Genomic DNA, 25,017 nt, shown 5'->3' with positions numbered 1-25,017 from the left:
ACGACCATAAGGGTTGTGCAATTTGCAGTATAAACCCCCGTGGGTGTTAAATCGTCAAGAGAGATATCCAGAAGTTGATGGATGAGAATGTAATCCAGATTCAACAGTCGAGGGATATAGACGATGGGAATATGATAGTACCAGTGTTTAAGACCCCCGAGCGGGTAGTAATTCAGTTTGACAGCAGCAGCAGTAACAACATCAATAGATCAGTATCGCCGAGAGTGATACGGTTAGCGGGCCCCATCCCGTATGCATCCGATAGAGCTCTTTCGTACTAGTATAATACTACCATGGTGGAGAATGTTCAAGGATTTCTGTTTCCTACGACTAATTTTGTTGTGAACATTGTTGATGTTACGAAGGTGACCCGTAGCGGTCGTGACTTTTGTCCCGTTTTCCCGAAAGATGTAGAAGATGTTGGTAAGAAAGTTAATATGTCTGTGGTGAATCCTATTAGTGATCCAATGTGTTAGTCTGGTGAATCCAGCAAATTGAAGCTAATGATGAGGATGAGGTACTGAGATTAATAAAGAAAAGTGAATTTAATATGGTGGAGCAGCTGCTCCAGAATCCGTCAAAGATTTCAGTGTTGTCTCTGCTCATGATTTCTGAAGCGCACAGAGAAACATTGCAAAGGGTGTTGGAGCAAGACTACGTCGAGCATGATGTGACTGCGGATCAATTTGACCACATTGTTGCTAACATTACTTCCTGTACCAACTTGAGTTTCTACGGTGAAGAGCTTCCCGAGGAAGGAAGAAATCATAATCTAGCACTGCATATATCGATGAAATGTAAGGAGGATACGCTGTCAAATGTGTTGGTTGATACCAGTTCATCTTTGAATGTACTCCCCAAATCAACTTTATCAAGATTATCCTATCAAGGCGCCCCGATGAGGTATAGCAGGGTGATTGTTAAAGCTTTTGATGACTCTCGCAAGACTGTTATAGGAGAAGTGGATTTTCCCGTGAAGATAGATCCAAGTGATTTTCAAATTACTTTTCAAGTAATGCATATCCACCCGTCCTATAGCTCCTTGTTGGGAAGGCCATGGATCCATGAAGCTGGAGCTATAACGTCCACTCTGCACCAGAAATTGAAATTTGTAAGGAATGGCAAGCTTGTTATTATGGGTGGAAAGAAGGCACTATTGGTGAGTCATCTGTCATCTTTCTCATATGTGGAAGTTGAGGAGGAGGTTGGAACTTCGTTCCAAGCCTTATCTATTGCTGAAGTGAAGAAAACTGGGGCACCCATGTCTTCTTTCAAGGATGCTCAGAGAGCTATCGAGGCAGGCAGCACAGATCAGTGGGGCCGTATGATAGAAGTCGCCGAGAACAAGAATTGAACCGGATTGGGAATCCAGCGAGGTTCGTCTAATGCTAGAGCTGAAATTATGCAACCGAGTTTCCGTAGCGAAGGGTTCATCCATAGTAATGGACAAAACTCAGCTGCCGTGATCGAGGGTGATGAAGATGAAGATTGTGCCAATTTTGGGACGCATGGAAAGGCTTGCAATAATTGGGTTGCTGTTGATGTTCCCATTATTGTCCATCGCTCTAAGTAATTTGTTTTTTCCATTATTTTAAGAAAAATCCCCCCCCCCCTATGCCTAAGGGAGAAGTGAACATTATTGGGCATTTCTCAATTATCATTAATTTATTTTCACTTTTTTCTTTTCTGAAAATGGTAATCACCAAAAAACATAAATAAATAATAATTGTCCATCTGCATAATATTTGGTCACAATTCACTTCTCTAAAATCAAAATATCAAATCATTATGCAGGTTAGTTTCTGAATCCATTGAATACAATGATCCTACTCCTTTTCCAAATTTTGATTTTCCTGTGTTTGAGGCTGAGGAGGAGACTGATGAAGAAGTATCTTCTGAATTATCTCGTCTACTTGAGCATGAGGAAAAAGCCATTTAGCCATTCAAAGAGCAGATTGAGTTAGTCAACTTGGGTTCCGGAGATGATGTGAAGGAAGTCCAAATTGGGTCTCAACTGTGTCCTGAGGTTAAGAAGGGGTTGATTGATCTTCTTCGTGAGTATTCAGATGTGTTTGCTTGGTCCTATCAAGACATGCCCGATTTGGATTCTGAGATTGTGGAGCATAGATTGGAATTGAAGCCAGAATGCCCGCCAGTCAAGCCGAAGTTGAGGAGGACTCATCCCGATATGGCAATTAAGATCAAAGAGGAAGTGCAGAAGCAAATTGATGATGGTTTCCTTGTTACCGCTGAGTATCCGCAATGGGTGGCCAATATTGTGCCTGTTCCGAAGAAGGATGGAAAAGTCTGTATGTGTGTCGGTTATAGAGATTTGAACAAGGCTAGTCTGAAAGATGATTTTCCTCTGCCACACATTGATATGTTGGTAGATAATACAACTAAATTCAAAGTCTTTTCATTTATGGATGAATTTTCCGGTTATAATCAGATCAAAATGGCACCCGAAGATATGGAGAAGACCACATTCATTACACCCTAGGGAACATTCAGTTATAGAGTGATGGCTTTCGGTCTAAAGAATGCTGGTGCAACTTACTAGAGAGCTATGACCACTCTTTTTCATGATATGATTCATAAATAGATCAAAGTCTATGTTGATGATATGATTGCTTAATCAAGTGATGAAGAAGAACATGTTGAGCATTTATTGAAACTATTCCAACGTTTGAGGAAGTAAAAACTCCGCTTGAATCCCAATAAGTGTACTTTTGGTGTTCATTCTGGTAAGTTGTTGGCTTTATCGTCAGCGAGAAGGGTATTAAAGTTGATCCTGCCAAGGTCAAAGCAATACAAGAGATGCTTACGCCCAAAACTGAGAAGCAAGTCAGAGGTTTTCTCGGTCGCTTGAATCATATCTCAAGATTCATATCGCATATGCTGCCACATGTGCGCCTATATTCAAGCTTCTTCGGAAAGATCAATCATGTGATTGGACCGAAGATTTCCAGAAAGCTTTTGATAGTATCAAAGAGTATCTTCTTGAACCTCCGATTTTATCGTCGCCTATTGAAGGAAGATCATTGATCATGTATTTGACTGTGCTTGAAGAGAGTATGGGTTGTATTCTAGGTCATCAAGATGAAACTGGAAAGAAAGAATATGCAATTTACTACCTCAGTAAGAAATTCACCGACTGTGAGACTCGGTATTCTATGCTTGAAAAGACTTGTTACGCATTGGCTTGGGCTGCTAAGCGTCTGCGTCAGTATATGTTGAATCATACCACTTGGTTGATATCCAAAATGGATCCAATCAAGTATATTTTTGAGAAGCCTGCTTTAACTGGGAGAATATCCCGTTGGCAGATGTAGTTATCAGAGTATGATATTGAATACCAATCTTAAAAAGCGATTAAGGGTAGTGCCTTGGTTGACAATTTGTCCCACTAACCGATTGAAGATTACCAGTCTGTACGGTATGATTTTCCTGATGAAGAGACCGTGTACTTGAAGATGAAAGATTGTGATGAACCATTGCTTGAAGAAGGGCCAGAACCTGGTTCCCGTTGGGGAATGGTATTCGATGGAGTTGTTAATCAGTATGGTAATGACATTGGGGAAGTGATTATTACTCCTCAAGGCACTCATTTTTCGTTTACAGCCAGATTAACTTTAAAATGTACAAAAAACATGGCCGAATACGAAGCTTGCATTATGGGGCTTGAAGAGGCCATTGATCTCAGAATCAAGTATCTTGTTGTCTATGGAGATTCAACTTTGGTTGTGAATCAAATCAAAGGTGAATGGGAAACGAATCAACCCGGTTTGATACCATACAGAGACTATGTGAGGAGAATTTCAACTTTCTTTACAAAGGTTAAATTTCATCATATCCCTCGAGATGAAAACCAGATGGAAGATGCTCTTGCAATGTTGGCTTCAATGATTGTGGTAAAATTCTGGAATGAAGTTCCTAATTTGACTGTGATGCATCTTGATAGGCCAGCTCATGTGTTTGCTATTGAAGAGATCAAAGATGAAAAGCCGTGGTATTTTGATATCAAGTGTTTTCTCCAATGTCAGATTTACCCTCCTGGGGAATCTCTGAAGGATAAGAAGACTTTGAGAAGATTAGCTGGCAATTTCTACCTGAATGGCGATGTGCTTTATAAGAGAAATTTCGATATGGTTCTGCTCAGATGCGTGGAGAGACACGAAGCAGACCTGTTGATGACTGAGGTCCATGAAGGTTCCTTTGGTACTCATTCCAATGGATATGTTATGGCTAAGAAGATGTTAAGAGAAGGTTACTATTGGCTGACGATGGAATCTGACTGTTGCAAGTTTGTAAAGAAATGCCACAAGTGTCAAATCTATGCAAATAAGATTCATGTTCCTCCAACACTGTTGAATGTCATTTCCTCTCCATGGCCATTCTCCATGTGGGGAATTGATATGATTGGCATGATTGAGCCCAAAGCTTCGACCATACATCATTTCATTCGGGTGGCTATTGATTATTTCACAAAGTGGGTTGAAGCGGCATCATATGCGAATGTAAGCAAGCTAGTTGTTATGAGGTTCATCAAGAATCAGATTATATGCCGGTGTGGTGTGCCAAGTAATATCATTACTAATAATGGATCGAACTTGAATAATAACATGGTGGAAGCTCTTTGCAAAGAATTCAAAATTGCACATCATAATACTTCTCCCTACAGACCTAAGATGAATGGGGATGTTGAAGCTGCAAACAAGAACATCAAGATGATCATTCAGAAGATGGTTGTAACGTACAAGGATTGGCATGAGATGCTCCCGTTTTCTTTGCATGGGTACCGTACATCCATCTGCATTTCAACAGGGGAAACTCCTTTTTCACTTGTTTATGGCATGGAAGGTATGCTCCTAGTAGAGGTTGAGATCCCGTCACTGTGTGTTTTGATGGAAGCCAAGTTGATAGAAGATGAATGGTGTCAGACCAGGTATGACCAGCTGAATTTAATCGAAGAGAAGAGGATGACTGCCATGTGCCATGGACAGTTATATCAACAAAGAATGAAGAAAGCTTTTGATAAGAAGGTCAGGCCTCGTGTATTCAAAGAAGGTGACCATGTGCTCAAGAAGATCTTATCTTTCAAACCAGATGCTAGGGGAAAATGGACTCCTAATTATGAAGGATCGTATGTTGTTAAGAGAGCCTTTTCAGGCGGCGCCTTGATTCTTACAACTATGGATGGTGAAGAGTTCACGCGTCCTGTGAACGCCGATGCAGTCAAGAAATACTTCTCCTAAAAAAGAAAAAGAACAACTCGCTAAGTTAAAAAACCCAAAAGGGCGGCTTAGGTTAAAATGAGCGTCTCGGTGGATTGAAAACCCGAAAGAGCGATCCAGGAAAAAGTTAGAGACATAAAACAGAAAAATCTATCCCGATAAATTGAGTACCCCACCTTGGGGAAATTTATGAAAAAATTAGGGATCATGGCAAGTAACTGCATTCGGTTGACCTTCAATTTTGAAGACATTCTTGAGCACGTAATTGGGTTCTGATTCGTCATCCTCAACTGAAGCCAAGAGCACATGGATATCAAAATTGGTAGAAGGATTAGTGATCATTATATTCAATGTAGCCCTTTTCCATGTAAATTACCATTTTTCAACTTTTGTAAGGATCTGTGGAATCTTGTCATTTACAGACTACCATTCTATTAAATAAAGTTGAACTTTTTATCCAATTGTTTCTACTCTTATTTATTCAGCAAAATAGAATTGAATTTTATTATGATCATTTTGAAATGAAATTTAAAACTCAAAATCATGTTTTTCTTAAAATAATAAAAGTAATTACTTTTTAAGAGCAATCAATTCCATTAAAGGAACATCAACAGCAGCCTGAGGAAAAGTAAGTCCTAAAATGCGAAGCATTGTTGGTTATCCCCAAGCAGATGGTTCGGTCATCTTTTCAGAACGGCAACCCTACATTTCCAGCCGAGTTTTGTTGGTATCCCCAACTGAGTTTGTAATCACCTCCCTCGGGTTGAAGGCGTGTTATCTCAACGGTTTGCATAGATTCAGTACATATCTTGTTTCCCCTCAAGTCGTCAGCAGAGTTTGTGCCTAAACCCTATTAGCTTTATTTCTTGAGCAATATTTCTGGTCTTCTGGAAGGTTGTCTCCCATTTAATATGGTGCAGACCTAAAATTCCTCGTAGAGTTGACGACGCAGGTCCTCAGCAATTCGTCCTCTTGCCCAGCCCGGATTGAGCACTCAGGATAAATGATTCCTATTCATCCTTAGCAACTCTTTTTCTCCAGCAGATGCCTATATCCTTTTGAGATTGGTTGAGTGTTGTAATGATGATTCAAGATCCTTGACACTTACATCCTTGTGTTTGTTTTGTTAGCATAATCATCATCATCATCATCATCATATATATATATATATATATATATATATATATATATATATATATATATATATATATATATATATATATATATATATATATATATATATATATATATATATATATATATATATATATATATATATATATATATATATATATATATATATATATATATATATATATATATATATACATTCATAGATTTCATTATTGCATTACTATTGCACCTTTATGATGGATTCTTCTTCGATCCTCTGTGTAGGACCCCAATTTTGTCCCTAAGATCCCTCATGACATCATATCATATCATCACATTGCCTCAAGGATCATTGTGCACCTTGCTTCCTTCCCTGTGAGTGGGTTATCTTTTGAGAGTGGTTCTTGATCACCAAGCATGTTTTTCATTTGTATATTATTGCATTTCCTTTTATCACTAACCAAAAGTACAAAAATATATCATCTAACCTTTGTCTTGCAGATGAAGCAATCAACAGTCAAAGCAGTCAAAGCAGTCAAAGGCAGTCATTGAGCAATAGGTGGTGGCCATTCTTGAGAATTTGGACACCACAATCATTCACAAGAGCTTACATAAACCATGTGATCATTTTGAATCAAAATCCCAAGTGGTAGAGGCTTGAACTTCATCAGAACATTGCCAGATCAATTAGAGGCCTAGAAAGTCAACAGCCAAGTCAACTGTGGATTTGGAGGTGGGAAGTGATTAGAAATACTTCATTCATGTTCAAACAAGTCTCATTTGACATTTCAAACATCAACATTGAAGAAAATAAAGTCAGGTCAAAACTTTCCAAAAATAGAAAGTGACCTATAATTCAAATTTGCCAAAAATGGAAAGGTTTTAACCTAACTTCAACTTCAAATTACATCACCAAAAAATATTCAAATGAAATTTTGTTGAACATGAAAGTTTTAGATATGTCTCTCCCATTTCCAAAAAGTCCAAGATCATTAATTTCTCATGTGTGGTTAAGGAGATATGATCAAAACATGGCCAAGTGTATATGAAGATTCAAATGGCCATAACTTCTCAACCAAAACTCCAATTCAAGTGGTCCTTTTTGCTACATTCTTCTCTTGACCTCTAATTTCCAAATCATGCATTGCATTTCATCAATTGTCATCATATGAACATGTGCCAATTCACTTGATTTTTGGAGGGAATTTTTGAAGTTTAAAATTGGCCAATTATTTGAACATTCTACCATTGCATTTGGCTCCAAAATGATATTTTGAGTGGATTTGGTCACAAACCCGTGCACTGTTCATGCATGCATATCATGCATGAGGTGAAATTGCTAATTTTGCACTTACACTCCTATTTTGCTAATTACAATTGCCATGGCTTAAACATGATTAGGAGAGTGATTAGGAGGATGTATATAACACAAATCATAACTGTTTTCAGCTAACAACAACTCATTTTCATATCTAGATCCAAATTCTTGAAAATTTTCTCTCACTTTTTTCTTGCAAATTCTTCAAACACAAGCCACTTTTCTTGATCCATTCGTCATCTGTTAGCATTTGTGAACAAGTTTGAAGGAAGAGCCAAAGGAAATCGTGCAGCCTTGAAGCATATGAAGCTTGGAAGCAACAATGGCAAATTGAAATTCTGGTGGAATCAAGCACAACTAAGCCTCAATCCTCTTCCCAAACACTTGTACAAGCATCAAAGAAGGACTGTTTGAGCATTGCAAGGCGTGAATCCACCAATTCCAGTTCTTTTTCTTCAAGAGGTCACGAAATCGAATCTCTTATTTCTTAAAATTCTTGTGCTATTGTTGTTGATTTTTGAATGCTGATGATGTTGAGCTTTAAATCGTGCAATTCAACCCTAACACACGTGCATGCTGGAAAATGAAATCCGCAGGAAAATAGGATGAACTGGCAAGTAAATTCGCAGCAAGGCTTATGCGTTTCAAAGGAAAATTCGCAGGTAATATGCAGCCATGAAGAACACATGAAGATCTTCATCAACCAATTTCCAGAAAAATTAAAAGTGTCCAGAAATTAAAAACGAGCACATCATTATAAAGATCTTCCATCATACAACAAGAATCAACCATCATTTCATCAAGAATCATCAAAATATGCACGGATCGAAGAAAATAAGTTTCACCATCAAAACTTAAATCACCTATATCTAGCTCAAAACTTCAAAATGTTACTCTCTTCGATTCCGCGCCAGGCACAAAATTCAAATGCTCATTCATCTTTTTCTTTTCCCTCCATGCCATGAACCATGCTTCTCATATCATTTTTTTCATTTTTTCATCAACTTTAAAAATTCATATCTAATTGAATAATGATCCAAAAAATATGTGGTTTTTTGCATTAGGTCGCATTTTCTGTCTATTATTTTTTAATCATTTTTCCATAAAGTGTGCTTGGCTGGAAAAGATTTTGTGCTAGGGTTTGTGAACATGTATGCTACTTGTACCTTGCCTTGCCATATCATTTGTGAAATGCTGGTTGTTAATCCAATGAAGCTGAAAATTTACATGATGAAATTAGACTCTTGGCTAGACATTTTGGTATTGATTTGGTATTTTTACCATTTGTGGTTTATGTTTTATGATCATGTGAAGGCAGGTGTGACAATTTGTGTCACACCCTTCTTTGTTCATCTTATGTGATGTGTCTGCCTTGCCAAATGAATTCCAATTGCTCTGACTTTTTGTCTGATGCTTGATATGAATGTTGTGAATGAACATGAATTTTCTTGGAATTATTTGATTGATTTCTGATTTAATTGAGATTTTTCATTCTGGTTGGTCACATTTGAGCTTTAAAATAGTCTTGAACTTCAATTGATCATGAAATGCTTTTGGTATATGATATTGATGTGAGACCTTTTGGATTGTTTCAAGATGTGTTTGAAGTTGATTCATGTTAATTTTCAGCTTCTGTTTTGAATTTTTTCTCCATCTTTGACCCTGGGCTTTGACCTAGTGGTTTGCCTCTCATGTTTGAGCTTTGATTTTAGGTTGAACATCCAAGTTATATGGTTCATGATGCTCCATCATTTGAGCATTTGATGTTTGCCTTTGACTACTAACATTGTGTGTTTTGTAGGGTTGTTAATTCATTTGAGCTTGACTTGTGGCTTATGCCCTTTGCTTATTGGGTTTGACTGTTGATATTAACTGTTGGTTGTTTGTCTGTATAGTTGTACTGATTTGTTTGATGTTTCCACAGGTACATTAGTTGCTTAAGTTCACTTTGAACTTGCTTTTGCTTGGTTCCTTAACCACTTAGGTATAACCTCTCTTCTTCATGTAGTCTGGAAGACCTGTCCTGTTATGTGGGCAAGCACCTGTCTGAAGTCCTCCTTAAGAGGCAACGCTTGTGATTGTTTACTCTTTGTGCCAAGCAGGAAAAGTCCTCTTATGAGGCAATTGGTAGATAAAATAGATGTGTAGTCCATCTCCTACTATTCATTGTGTCATCCCTTTGCTCACATAACATGTTGATGCATTATGGATATTAACCCAAGATCTTATAGAGTCTATTTGTGGAGAAGAGTTCCAACTTTCTGAACTCCCACACATTCTATTGTTTAAAGCTCTCCCAGACCAGGGATAAGAGCTATGAGGCACACCCCTCATCTCCATTTCATCTGCTTCACCTTAACTCTCAATGTTAAGGTTAAAAGCACAACATACCCTATTCCAGTTGACTTTAAAGTCTAACCTTGTTTGAGCTTAATTGCTTGTATATAGTGTGTGCTAACTGACTTGTTTGTCTGTTTACTTGATTCATCTGTGCATATTTGCTTGAGTGTGCCTTTGTGCATTTATCATCATCATTTGTATATCATTCCATAAATTTTGCTTTATAGCATTTTGCTTTGACCATGGAGGAGACAAGCATAAGTCCATTACTTGGCAGTTGTTCCTATGATATGGTGGGAGACTAGTATAAGTCCATTGATTGGCATCTGGTATCCTTGTTGTTTGTTTGTGAGATTAGTGTAAGTCCATTGATTGGCATCTGGTATCATTTGTTTTGTTTTAGGAGATTGGTGTAAATCCATTTATTGGTATCCGGTATCCATGTTTGTTTGTGAGATTAGTGTAAGTCCATTGATTGGCATCTGGTATCTTTGTTTTGTTTTAGGAGATTGGTGTAAATCCATTGATTGGTATCCGGTATCCACCTTTGTTTGTGAGATTGGTATAAGTCCATTGATTGGCATCCGGTATCCATTTGCTTTGTTCATTTGCTTATTTGCTCATTGCCTATTCCAAAGGAATCACTTGAATCATCTACATATGATTTCAAGAGGTGAACATCTAAGACGTTTTACACTCCCTCACCCTCCCACCTTTGTTTCTTTAAGCCTCCATTTGCATGTTAATCCAAAACAAGAAAACTATTGTGCAAACATTTTCATTTCTTTTCAAAATAGAAACCTAGGCCTTAGGCCTTTGATTTTTCAAACTTCATTGCATAACACTTCTTTTGAATTGAATTCTAATCATACTTTGACCATCTTTTGTGAATAAATTCTAATTGGTTAATTTCACTCATTCAATTGTTTTGTGGCTTTGTCCATTCTTGATAAGTTTTCATACATTAGCCATAGGTTTGATTTATCCTAGTTGGTTGATGTTAATCTCACCTTTTGTCCTTAGTGATTGAATTGTAAGACTTCCTTGCTTATTATAGGGTTAACCCCTCACTAGCAAGTTGAAGTTTTTCTCACATGGTGGACTTGTTATTTGTATAAGGTTGAGTTTTCTCCCGTGGATAACGAAAGACCTTAGGGCTTTTGTTTAAAATGAACCCACTCATATTTTGGAAATCCTTTAGCCGAACTACGGCGTTTTGATCCTTACCTTCCATGGAAAGGTACGTAGGCAACGGGTTCATCCGTTCAAACACAAAAATAATAACTTGTGTATTCTTTTCTCATCCCTTCTATCCATGTTTGCACAATAAATATTTCATAAACAAATAACATTTCGTACAACAAGTGTGAAAAGGGCTCCCTAGGAGTACCTAGGACGTTTTTGGTGCCTAACACCTTCCCATTGCGTAATTTACCCCTTACCCCGATCTCTGATCTTTTCATTAGTTTTCTATGCGTAAAACTTCTTAGGCTTTTGTTCGCTTTTTAGTCATTCCTTCGGATAAATAAAAGTGCGGTGGCGACTCGATTCTTTGTATGCTTTGCTTTTGATTTAGTCAATAAATCATAAAGTGACGAATACACCGCTACACTCTGCTATGGTGGTATCCTTTTCCCCTATGCTATGGTGGTATTTTTAGATGCGTGAACAAGCAAGAAGCAAACCAAATTATAATGGAAATTAATGAAGGCTCCTTTGGGACGCACGCCAGTGGACACACAATGGTAAAGAAAATCTTGAGGCTCAAGTATTATTGGATGACTATGGAGGTTGACTACTACCGCCACGTACAAACATGACATAAATTCCAAATTTATGTCGATAAGATCCATGTTCTGCTAGTACCACTCAATTTCCTAACATCATTTTTGCCTTTCGCCATGTGGGGCATTGACGTGATCGGACGCATTGAGCCAACTGCTTCGAACGGACATCGCTTCATCTTGGTAGCTATAAACTATTTAACTAAACATGTGGAAGCAGTCTCGTACGCTAACATCATAAGACAAGTAGTGGCTTGATTCATAAGGAAAGAAATCATTTTCCGTTATGGGGTCCCCAACCAGATCATTATCGATAATGGGTCTAACCTCAATAACAAGATGATGAAAGGCTTTGCCCAAGTTTCAAAATCGAACACCATAACTCATCGTCGTATCGACCGAAGATGAATGGTTCTGTTGAGGCATCCAACAAAAATATCAAGAAAACCGTGCAAAAATTGGTGGAAACCCATAAAGATTGGCATGAAATGCTTATGTTCACATTGCATGGTTACCATACCTTTGTACATACTTCCATTGGGGAAACCCCTTTCTCTCTTGTGTACGGCATGGATGCAGTACTACCTGTTGAAGTAGAGATTCCTTCCTTAAGGATTTTGACTGACGTCAAGCTTGATGAAGCCGAATGGGTGCAAGCCCGATTTAACCAGGTGAACCTCATTGACGAGAAGCGTTTGGCATCCATCCGCCATGGCCAACTATACGAAAAGCGCATCAAGAGGGACCATGACAAAAAGATTTTTCTTCGAAGCCTCAAGGTCGAAGACCTATTCTTGAGGAAGATTCTACCGATTCATACTGACCCTAGAGGCAAATGGACGTCAAACTATGAAGACTCATACATTGTAAGAAAGGTTTTCTCAGGAGGATCCTCAATCCTTGCAACAATGGATGGTCAAGATCTTTCATCCCCTATAAATGCAGATGCAATCAAAAAATAATATGCATGAAAAAAGAGAGAGAGAGAGCCCGATAAGTTGAAAACCCGAAAGGGCGACTTATGCAAAAATGGGTATCCCGGTAGACTAAAAACTGGAAGGGAGGTCTAGGCAAAAATTAGGGATTCATAAAAGCGAGAGGTTGCATTCTAGAAAGAATCTTCTACACTCTCCGACGAGTCAATCCAATCACTTTCCTCCTGAAGCAAGATCAAAGGATCTTCGAGGACATACGAACTATAACAGAGTTGGAACTTAGTGGAAATCCAAGCTATTTTCATTGCCATTGTAGTTTTTTCAATTTCGTATTGCAATCACCAATTTTAGGAATTACTTCCTTGTACAAATCATCCATTTTTGGTATCATTTTTAATCAAATCAATTCCATCATACGTGCTCAACACTTTTACTTTTCCTGCTTTGTTTGTAAAGAATTTTTATTCATTAATTGACATTATAGTAGAATATTTCGGGTAAAACAAACTTTTACTATAAAAAAAACTTGTAAGGGAAAACATGGAACTTGCATCTCTTTCAAAAGTATATAAAGGTAACCAAAGTCCAACATGCTTGGTATACCTCAACACCGTAACGCCACAAAGTCCTCTGGATTTTTCCTAATCAAATTTCTCCTTAGCAGAAATCCCCAGCTATTGTGCCTGTTGCAGCTTGGACATCAGAAGATCCAGGTTCCGATGTTGGGAAGTCAGTCCATTCTCCCAAAGTAATTTTCAAGCCCAAACATCATTGGCACTCCAAACAAACTATCCCCTGCAAAGCCTAATCATACATGGCATAACTCACAAACCTTGCATTTGCATATTCCTCCAAAGCTTGTACATACATCGGCATGTTGCATACATAACATCACATTATAAGTATCTTTTGTAATTCACCTTATGATCTTACTTAATATCCAATTCATTAAAACTTCGAATTTCCTAGTCTTTGCTAGGAATTTGTCCCTATCATATTCTGGAACTTCCCAACCATTGTTAGGGATTATCCCATTTAAAGTCGACATTTCTCCCCAAGTAGAGTCAGATATTCTAGTTGTTGCTAGAATCGCCGCCAGACTTCTTTTCTCCCCTTCAGGGTTAGGTATTCCAGACATTGCTATGGATCATCACTAAATTTGGATTTTTCCTCAACCAGAGTCAGATATTCTAGTCGTTGCTAAAAATTGTCACTAGACTCCTTTTTCCCAGCAGATGTTAGGTATTCCAGCCGTTGCTAGGAATCGTCGTTGAACTTCTTGCTTCCTCAGTAGGGTTAGGTATTCTAATTGTTGCTAAGAATCGTGATTGAACCTCTTTCCTCCCCAAAGAGTCAGGTATTCCAACTATTGATAGGAATCGTCACTGAATCTAGGGTTCCCCATCAGAGTCAGGTGTTCTAGTTGTTACTATGAATCACCGTTATTTTTCCCCCAGCCGTTGCTAGGGGCAATAACTTTTTCTTTACAAGAATATTCTTATCCCCAATAGAGTTTCTTCCTTACCCTTTTTCTTGGAGTTTAGTCACCGAACCTCCCTATCCGCGCTACCGTCGGTTTAATTTTGGTGTTAGGGTTTCGATCGAAACCCCCGATCTGGACGATTACGGTTGTTGTTGGGAAATCTGAGTTTGATTCTAACTCAGAATGGGTCTTTTATGTAGGACAGGATGTTGTTTGGGTGGGTCATCGGAGAGTGGGGGCAACGCCGTCGCGGACGGCCGCCTTCTGCCTTCTTCTCCGGCAAATTGATCGGAGAGGAGAGAGCTCATTTGTAGAGCGTGTTGGCGTTTGAGGAGTGAAGAGAGAGAAAGAATTTTGAGAAATGAGTTTAGTTTGATAAAGAGAGAGTTTTAAATCATTATTATTGACTGAATGCGGTGGTAACAAGTGTCTCCACCGTGGACACTTGTCACCAGTCAGGTGAGCTACTCGACAGGGAGTCTTACACGTTGATTCCCCATCCGTTTATCCCGCTCCATCGTTTTCTCACCATGAGATGTGTGAATCAAGTCAAGTCTTCAGATCTGACGGTCCGGGTTGGCTATTTTGTTCAACACCGTTGACTTGGTGGGAATTGGAGTCCTCAAGTTTCGTGGGCTTCCATCTTTGGGCCCTTGGACTAAGACTCCTTTCTGCACCCTCCTCTTATTACTGTGCGCCAAGCTTGGGGTTATTTTGTCCAAAGCTCATTTTCCTTTTGTTCTTTTATGATATTTTGTTTCCTTTTTATTTTACTTCTTTCTTTTATGAAAAATGTGTAATAAATTTATTTAATTTAGTTAAACAAGTATTTTATCTTTGTTTTTTATTAACTAATTCTACAAAATAATTTATTTAATTTAGTAAACTATTCAATGGTTGTATGGGATTTATTGTATCTTATGATTGATTCATATATTCCCTTATGCGAGTTCTCATCTTATCTAAACCATGCATTGTGTTATATTTTCATGATGACATCCAATTGATAATCACTTAAAGAATTACAATCACATTAAGCCATTGTTTTTGAGAAAAAGAGTAAAATAACTCATGATTCAATGTTGAACCCTTTTTCGCACCCTTGTAATGAGATCTAGTTGGTTATCAATTAATTGATTAGATGATTGATTCACTAAACATAACCCAATTTACCCACAAACTTAAAACCTCGATCCAACATCGAGTATTTTTATTCAAATGAAATAAAATATCTCACCATAATTAAATACCATTTCGTCTTGAGATGAAACGGGAGATGGTTTTGAGCCTTCAACTCCTCTCCTCGATTGTTTGAATACGAGTTTTCTTACTCGGTTAGTTAGATAAATTGTCATTTCTCTACAAAACTCTAACTCAATTAAATCAAATCATTTCCATAATAAACTAAGTGAAAAGGGAGATGGTTTTGAGCCTTCAACTCCTCTCCTCGATTGTTTGAATACGAGTTCCCTTACTCGGTTAGTCAAACAATTGTCATTTTCTCTAAAGCCTTTTAAACCCGAATAAATCAAAACATTTTCATAATAAACTAAACAAAAAGGGAGATGGTCTTGAGCCTTCGATTCCTTTCCCCAAATACTTGGATATCAGTTGCCTTACTCAGTTGTTCGAGTATTTGTCATTTATCTAAAATACATCAACCATACATAAACCTATTTTCATAATCACTCAGATGAAAAATAAAGTGGTCTAGAACCTTCTATTCCCTTTCCCGACTATTATGATACGAGTTGCCTTACTCGACTATCCGAGTATTCGTCATCCATTCAAAACACCTTAAGTATTATCAAATCCTTTTACAATTAAGGATGAAATGGGAGATGGTCTAGATCCTTCGATTCCTCTCCTCGACTATTAGGATACGAGTTGCCTTACTTGACTATCCGAGTAATCGTCATCCAACAAAAATATCTCAACACATCAAATTTATCTTTTTCTCGCCCACGTGCGATCGAAACCAATCAAATGAAACACTCAACATATTAACTCAACTTGTCACCCCCGTGTGATCAAAACTCTTTTCAGAAAGAACACTGTTTAATCCCTTCTAACGCGCACAAAAAACTTGTGCTTAAGCCTCCGCCGAGAGTAAACAAGCCAATGTTTAGCCTTTAGACAGCGATCTAAATAGATGTTCACTAAAAGACACCAACAAACCATAGCTCCCGGAACTACGAATGCTCTGATTTCCTTATTGCATCATAATGATACGTAGGCACGAGATTGCGAGATCTTGGCGAGCACACTAATAAAAAACCTCCCTTTTCCGCCTTTTGAGGTTTCCATCCGTCTCTCTTTTCAATAGTTTTTTACTCAAAGAAAACAAATAACATTCAAATCACAAATTAAACTAAAAGGTTCCCGTTGAGTACAACGGACGTGATGGGTGCTAATACCTTCCCCTTACATAATCGACTCCCGAACCCGAATATGGTTGCGATGACCATTATTCTATTTTTAAAGGTTTTATCGATATTTTCCTATTCCTTCATTGGGATAAATAAAGTTCAGTGGCGACTTTGTTCGAACTAATGTTTTCCGCGACCATCGCGAGTGATCGTATTTTTTGAGATGCGACAGATGGCGACTCTGCTGGGGACCATGCTCCAAGCAAGAGAGAGTCAAGCCTAAGTTAGTTCAATTTCCTTTTGAATGTTATCCTTGTTTGTGTGTTATATTTATTTTGTTATTACTGTTCTTTTGTAATTATTATTTTGTGATTTATTGATTGATTCTTGGTTTGCTATGGCGGCTTTCTGATTATTGGTACTTTGTGAGGTAGGCTCTCTACCCGAGTCTGAGAAAAACCATTTGTTTAAGATGGTTGTTGTGTAGTAGAGGCCCACAAGGAGCCTTCTTTGTTGGGGAGATACGAAGACCGCGCCTATAGTAGATTCTCTTGAGATATTATTGTCTAATGAGCCTTCGTCACGACGATGGTGTTTTCAAGTTGGACCGATGACTCTAGGGACCTTCTAACCCATTCTATCTGGTGGTTATGTAGTATTAACCTATGAAGTTTCAGACTTGTTGGGTTAATACAGAAGCCCCAATCATATGAGATCCCTTGTAATATTTCTAACCTCTATCTATGACTCTGAGAACCTTGTTAGAACCTTGGATTCGAGGGTTGCGTAGTAAAGACCCGCAAGGAGTTTGTCTTTTTAGGACGATACGAGAACCTCACCCAGGCGAGATTCTTTTGGGGATGTTATTTCCAGATGAGCCTTCGTCTTGGCAATAATATTCCCAAATAGTAATTGATGACTTTGGGAACCTACCAACTTTAGTGCCTTCCCCATGGGGGTTACAGTGATCAGAGACACCTGTTCTTATGGTTCATATGTTGACTTTCCTATGTTAGGGAAACTAAAAACATGCATAAAACATTAATCATAATATAACATTCATATTATTTTATTTCCAGGGAATCTGAGAATCATAAGTTGCAGAAATTCAGGAGGCATGTAATCAAACAAAAGAAGCACTTACTCTTTCAAGTTCAAGGAGCCTGATCTAAGCAGCTTACATGATTTGGTCTCTCAAATACACCTAGTATACATAATCAATTTTGGAAAGAATTATGGAAACTTGCTCAACATCTTGAATCAGAAGGTGGACTATACAACATTGATCACTTTGGCTCAATTCTATGACCTACCCTTGAGGTGTTTCATGTTCCAAGATTTTCAATTAGAACCGATGTTGGAAGAATTTGAGCATCTTGTTAGGATTCCCATGAAGAATAAGCCGTTGTTTGTGGGGGTGGACGAATCCTTGCAACCTGAAGTTATTGCTAAAGCTCTTCACATGGATAAGAAAGAGGTTAAGGCCAACCTAGAGGTCAAAGTAAATACCAAAGGATTCTTACTAAAATTACTTTTAGAAAGAGATTATACCTTTCTAAAAGCAAAAAGTTGGGAGGCATGTTACGTTGCTATCGCTTTGGCTATCTATTGGATCATCTTATTCCCAAATATGGATGGTTTTGTAGACATGGTCGATATTAGCGTCTTCCTTACAGAAAACCTTGTGCCTACCTTGTTAGAAGATGTTTATTACTATATGAGTCATATATATACCAAGAAAAAAGGAATGATTGCTTGTTGTGCTCCTCTCTTATACCAGTGGTTCTTGGAGCATCTTCTAAAGACTGGGGTTTTTGTGGAACAAACAGATGTTAGTTGGCCTCAGAGGTTGGGTTCGCTCCGATCCAATGACCTTTCTTGGTATTCCAGGGAATATATTGGTATGGAGATCATATTCAGCTATGGGGACTTTCCCAACTTACCACTCACTGGAACTCAAGGGTGTATCAATTCTAACCCAGTTTTATCAATAAGACAACTTGGGTACCCAATGGAGGGTCCTCCAGATGCAAGCTCTTTGGAAGCCTTTTTATTGATTGACTTAGGGATTGAGAATCCTAGCCTCTTCCAAAGGATCAAAGAAGCTTGGAAAAAGTTCAATCGAAAAGGAAAAGCTGATTTGGGAAGGGTTAATGGGATCACCAAAGAACCATACTTTCATTGGGTAAGGGAAAGAGTGTAGGTAATCAAAATGCCTTTCATCATTAGGATACCTGTACTTCTTCCAGAGCCTAAACCCACTCATATTCCTATTGAAGAGGCTGAGGAACTCAGAGCCGTCATGGCAAGAGTAGAGAAAGAGAATGAAGAGATGAAGTTAAAACTCGAACAAGTCACTAATGAGAAAAACACAATAAAATGAGAACTCGAGAGAAAGGACGTGCAGATTCAGGAAAATATGGAAAATTTTAAAAAAGAAGAACATAAAAGGAAAAAGGTAAAGGTGGGTTTAGCACAAGCTAACCTTTGTCTGGATACTCTCAAGGGTCAATTAAAGCAATCCCGGAAGGAATGTCAAGAAAACGAGCACTGGTGGTACCTCGCCACTAAAGAAAACAAGACGATAAGAGATACACTTGGGGCTCAGATAAAAGAGCTCATTATTTCTGTTTGCCATGCAAAGGCCGAAGTAGGTCAAGAACGCCGACTCAAAGATATAGCTACCGAAGCCTCTAGAGTCTCGCCCAGAATATGGGAGGAGAAATGTCGAGAAATAAGGGATGCTAAGGAGTCTGCCAGTTATTGGAAGGGCCAGTTGGAGTCGTTGCATCAAGACAACTCTATATGGTTGAAAGAAAGAGAGTATGTGGTTGAAGATTACGAATCCTTTAAAAGGACCATCAACGTCTTACAAGAGGATAGAGATACGTATCGTGCAAAGCTCAATTTGTTGGTGGAGTTCTGGAATTGGGCAACTGAGGACATGTCGTGGCAGTTAAGGGATGCAATGGAAGAACTGAATGAGGATAGCACTCATCCTGCTATAATCAGCTTCATCATGCTCTGTAGAGAATTATTGAGAAGATTCAAGAAAGAGTTGGAAGAACTTCTAGTCAGGAAGCCTGTAGCTTAATTTTAATTTTTTATGAATTATGTTTATTTGACGATGTATTTGAATTGGGGCCTTTAGATCCCTATGTTATGTACTTGAATGAATGATGTTTAAGTTGCTTCATTATCACTCTATCTTTGATATTTCTTACTTTTATAAATTACTAATGACTAATGAAACTCGAACGCTTTCCTGAAAATAAAATACGCCTGACATTTGCATCCCCATTATGCATCATTCACCAGAAAACTCAAAAAAAACTTACACCATATTCTACCCTTTGTCCAATAACGCTGACTAACCAACACTGATACGAGACGCCCAATAACTACAAGATGATGTTGGAACAAGTAGAGGCCAACCAAGCCACCATGAGGACAAATATCACTACTATCCGGGAAAAGATGGACCAGTTACTTGAGACGATTCTAGCAATTGCCCAAAGAGAGAGGGTAATGGAAGCATAAGTTGGGACAAGGAAGGATGATAGTCACATCAGCACGTCAGGACTAGTCAATCAGGATGAAAGCTTCACTCATGCCAAGAAAAGCTTTGTTCATATACCTGTGGGGAATAAAGGTGATGGGGATCATGTGTAACCTACTAATGCATCTGCTCAACATGGGTCGGAGATGGGTGGAGATGATCAATACGATGCTTTTTACATATCGGATCCGCCAAAACCTAAAGTTCTTCCGAATCCTACTACAGAAAGGCTTTGCGCCTTAGAGAAGAAAATTAAGGCTATAGAGGGGAACAATATATTTGGTTCAGCAACCATGAATATGCGATTGGTATCAAATTTGGTCATCCCGGCTAAATTTAAAACTCCTGATTTCAAGAAATACAAAGGCCAGACTTGTCCAAGAAGCCACTTGGTGATGTATTTTAGAAAAATGACTGCCCATACTAAAAAGGATAAGTTGCTCATACATTATTTTCAAGACAGCCTGAGCGGGGAATCGCTAATGTGGTACATGAGTTTGGAGCAAGGACGAATCCAAAGTTGGGAAGACTAGGCTGATGCTTTACTTCGTCAATACAAATACAATCTTGATATGGCACCCGATCGTATGCAACTACAAGGGATGGTCATGAACGAGAAAGAATCGTTCAAAGAGTACGCCCAATGATGGAGAGAGTTGGCTGCTCAGGTTGAACCTCTGTTGTATGAAAAAGAAATGAATAGAATATTCATAGATACGTTGAAGGACCCTTTCTTTGGTAGATTGGTAAGCAGTGCAGCGTCAGACTTTGCTTATCTGGTAACGATTCGACACCGTATTGAGAAAGGCTTGAGGGATGGGAAAATTCAAGGAGCTGTTGGGGCCCCTAATGCACTAAAAAAAGTATTATAGAGGTTTCCATAAGAAAAAATAAGGTGATACAAATGCTATCTCAAGGGGTTATAAGGGTAAGCAACAAATTTCATATGACCAAGTCGTTGATGTAGTACCCATACCATACAAGCAACCAGTGCAACAAAAATAAGCTTATCAGCAACAACCCCCACCATAGCGGCAACAACAGAATGCCCCTCCACAACGGCAGTTCAAACCAAGGCCACCACAAAGGAGGCTTGACCCTCTACCGGTGCCTTATAGCCATATATTTCCTTACCTACCGAAAGAAGGACTTTTAACCTTAAGGGAGCTTGAGTCGGCCACCTTCCCGTATCCTCCTAGGTATGATGCTAATGCCCATTGTGAATTTCATATGGGTGCACCTGGCCATACTTTGGAAAATTGTTATGCATTTCAGAATCTTGTGCAAGATATGATTGAAGCCAAGGCTGTCACTTTTACTCCAAGACGCCCGAATGTGAACACTAATCCTATGCCAGCCCTTGGAGGTGCGTCGGTCAGTGCCATCGAAGAAGTCAATAAAGGTGAACTCATCAAGAAAGTGGAAGAAATTCAAAATCCTATCGCCGTGATAGGTGCACAATTGGTAAAGAGTGGTTTGATCCCAATGAACTTAGCTGATGAAGAAAACATTGAAGAGTTGAAGAGTTTTATCCAGCGAATGTTGGATCAAGGTGTGATGTAGATTGAGCGCCGCAACAAAGATAGAAAAGAAAAGGAAATATCTATGATCGATATTCCTTATGATGAAGTCAATGTGGAGATTCCCATCACCTTGTTGGTGATAGAGTTTCCGGCACCATTCGCATATGAAGATGAAAAAGTTGTACCATGGATATATCAGCCCAGAGTTATTAAGCAAGGGCAGGAAGACCAACCTTTGGTCATTAGTGAGCCAAATGTTACCTTCATTGTGGGACCAGCTGGAATGACACGTAGTGGCCGAGTGTTTGCGCCAAAAACCATTGATGCGTCTGCCAAAGCTAAAGGGAAAGAAGTTGCCACCCATGTCAAAATTCCAACTCTGAACGTTGAATTACAAGAAATTCACTTATCTCCGAAAACTGTCGTTACCCAAGAAGAAGCTGAAGAATTTTTGAAGATAATTAATAAGAGTGACTACAAGGTAGTTGATCAGCTAAACCAAACCCCTTCGAAGATATCCATGTTGTCTTTGTTGCTCATCTTAGAGGCACATAGAGATTCGTTAATGAAGGTATTAAGTGTTGCTCACATTACAAAAGACATCACAATAGAACAATTTGATGATGTGATAGCTTGTGTAACCACTGGAAACATCCTAGGGTTTAATGACGACGAACTTCCTGCCGAAGGGAAGAATCACAACAAAGCTCTACATATTTCCTTAAGATACATATATACCCTATTATCAAGAGTTTTGGTGGACACAGGTTCTTCTTTGAAAGTTATCTCAAAGACTACACTGGTGAAATTGCCTTTGGAAGGACTAAACATGAACCCTAGCACTCTGATAGTGAAGGCTTTTGATGGCTCAAGACGAGCAATAATAGGGGAGGTTGACTTGCCAATTAAGATTGGCCCGACTATCTTCACTATTACATTCCAAGTTATGGACATACACCCTGGGTATAGTTGCTTGCTTGGAAGACCTTGGATTCACTCTGCAGACGCAATAACCTCCACCTTACACCAAAAACTAAAATTCATAACGAATGACAAGATGATCGTGATTGGAGGTGAAGAGGACATCCTGGTTAGCCACTTGACTTATTTTAGGTATATCAAAGTAGAAGGCGAGATTACTGAGACACCTTTCCAATCCTTGGAAGTGGTGAATGTATTGACAGTCCAACAAATGTCTGAGTCACCAAAACCAGAGTTGTCAATGACCTCCTGGCAAGGAGCTAAGGCTTCTATAGAGGTTGGGAACACCCAAGGTTGGGGCAAGGTGATAGAAATACGTGAAAAGTGGGACAAGTTTGGTTTGGGATATGAACCATCCTCGGTTGGAGCAAGTAGTCAACATGGCAACAAGCAGATTCCTCCTGTTGAGGAGACATACAACAGTGTTGGCCATACCTTTGGTGTCCAGTTGGGTGCGCCAAGCAGCGCCTGACGAAGACCTAAAGAACTGGAAGACTGTGGGAATCCCCCAATTCTTTCAAAAGTAATTTTATCGTTTTAATCAAAACCGTGTGCTCTACCCAAGGCACAGTGGCATGTTGTAGGGCCTACTTATTTTTAGAACTTTGATTATCATTAATAAAATGGAAATTTGCATTCAAATATTGCTCATTTCCTTTCATTTTTTATACATTGAAATGGCATTAATTCTTGTACACACACTTTCTAAATAAACTGCATAAATCATAACATGCAGAAACACCACCGAGATCATTGATAATGACACTGCTATGGTCTTGCATGATTTTGACTATCCAATTAACCAAGTCGAAGATGAAGGCGTGGAAGATTGTGAACTCCCTAAAGAGCTAGCCAGATTGCTCAAACAAGAAGAGAAAGTTATTCAACTGTACCAGGAGGATGTCAAAGTCATCAATCTCGAAACAGAGGAGGGTAAGAAAGAAGTAAGGATAGGAGCCACCCTTCAAGATACAGTAAAGGCAAGTCTAATAGAGCTCCTCCACGAGTATGTCGATGTGTTTTCTTGGTCATATCAAGATATGCCTAGGCTAGACACTAATATTGTTACGCATAAGCTTCTGCTCAAAGAAGAATGTTCTGCTGTCAAACAAAAGCTAAGAAGAGCTCGTCCATACATTGCTCTAAAGATCAGAGAAGAGGTGAGAAAGTAGTTGGACGGTTTCTCCGGGTATAAACAAATTAAGATGGATCCAGAGGACATGGAAAAAAACAACATTTATTACCCCTTGGGGTACTTTCTGTTACAAGGTGATGCCGTTCGGGTTGAAAAACGTAGGGGCAACATATCAGTGTGTCATGGTGACTCTCTTTCATGACATGATTCATAAAGAGATTGAAGTGTATGTTGACGATATGATTGCCAAATCCCAAACCAAAGAGGAGCACATCACTAATCTGGAGAAATTATTTGCTCGATTAAGAAAGCTTAGGTTAAGGATTAACCCCAACAAGTGCATATTTGGGGTTCGATCTAGGAAGCTTTTGGGCTTTATTGTAAGCCAGAAAGGAACTGAAGTGGATCCTGATAAGGTCAGAGCCATTCAAAACATGCCTGCGCCAAAGATTGAGAAAGAGGTTTGTGGTTTCTTGGGAAGACTAAACTACATCGCCAGATTTATCTCTCATCTCACTGCCACGTGTAAACCAATATTCAAGCTTCTAAGGAAAAATCAAGAAGTTGAGTGGAATGATGATTGTGAAACATCCTTTGATAAGATCAAAGAATACTTACAAGAACCACCAATTTTAATGCCCCCTTGTAACACCCCAAAATTTGCCCTCCTCATTCATGCATTCATTTATCATTTCATATTGCATTTCATCATGTCAATCAGAATTAGATCCGAAAAGAAAAAAAAAACGAAAAAATAAAAATGGAAAAATAAAAAAGAAAAATAAAACGAAAAAAAAAACGAAAAAAAAAATTTTTACAAAATAAATAAATAAATAAAATATAATAAAAATTTTTGGACTTGGGTCTCTCTCATTTGAGCCCACAAAACCATGAAATTCAGTCTATAAATACCAAGGCTTCACTTGACAAAAAGGAAGAGAAGCAAAATACTCTGAGCTTTCCTTGGAACAAAACCCTGGACAAAACCTGAAGAGAAACCTGACAGAGAACTCAGAGCAGCCTCCAAACCCTGAAGGGCCTCACGGGTGCAACTCAATTTCAATCAAGCTCTCCAATCCGGTTTGCCTTATTCCCATTATTTTACGCCTTCAACTTGAATGTTCTAAATGTGTGATGTATTATGAATGGGTGAAACCTATGCCTTGAATGTTTAATCACATGATTTCTGAAGTGTATGCCACAGGGTTTGAGGTTTCTGAAACCATACTGTTATCCATGAAAA

At 38.6% G+C, this 25,017-nt stretch overlaps 1 protein-coding gene across 1 annotated transcript; it reads left to right on the top strand.

The window, feature by feature from the left end:
• The first annotated feature begins 17,930 nt into the window (after window positions 1-17,930).
• On the top strand, window positions 17,931-18,779 carry LOC127094605 (uncharacterized). Its single transcript, XM_051033418.1, has one exon. It carries the CDS (start codon window positions 17,931-17,933, stop codon window positions 18,777-18,779), a length of 849 nt encoding a protein of 282 aa, XP_050889375.1.
• The last annotated feature ends 6,238 nt before the right edge of the window (window positions 18,780-25,017 follow it).

This window comes from Lathyrus oleraceus, chromosome 6 (genome assembly GCF_024323335.1).
Source record: "Lathyrus oleraceus cultivar Zhongwan6 chromosome 6, CAAS_Psat_ZW6_1.0, whole genome shotgun sequence".
NCBI lineage: Eukaryota > Viridiplantae > Streptophyta > Magnoliopsida > Fabales > Fabaceae > Lathyrus > Lathyrus oleraceus.
Note: the sequence above shows the minus strand (reverse complement) of the source record. Positions and strands in the feature narration are given on the sequence as shown.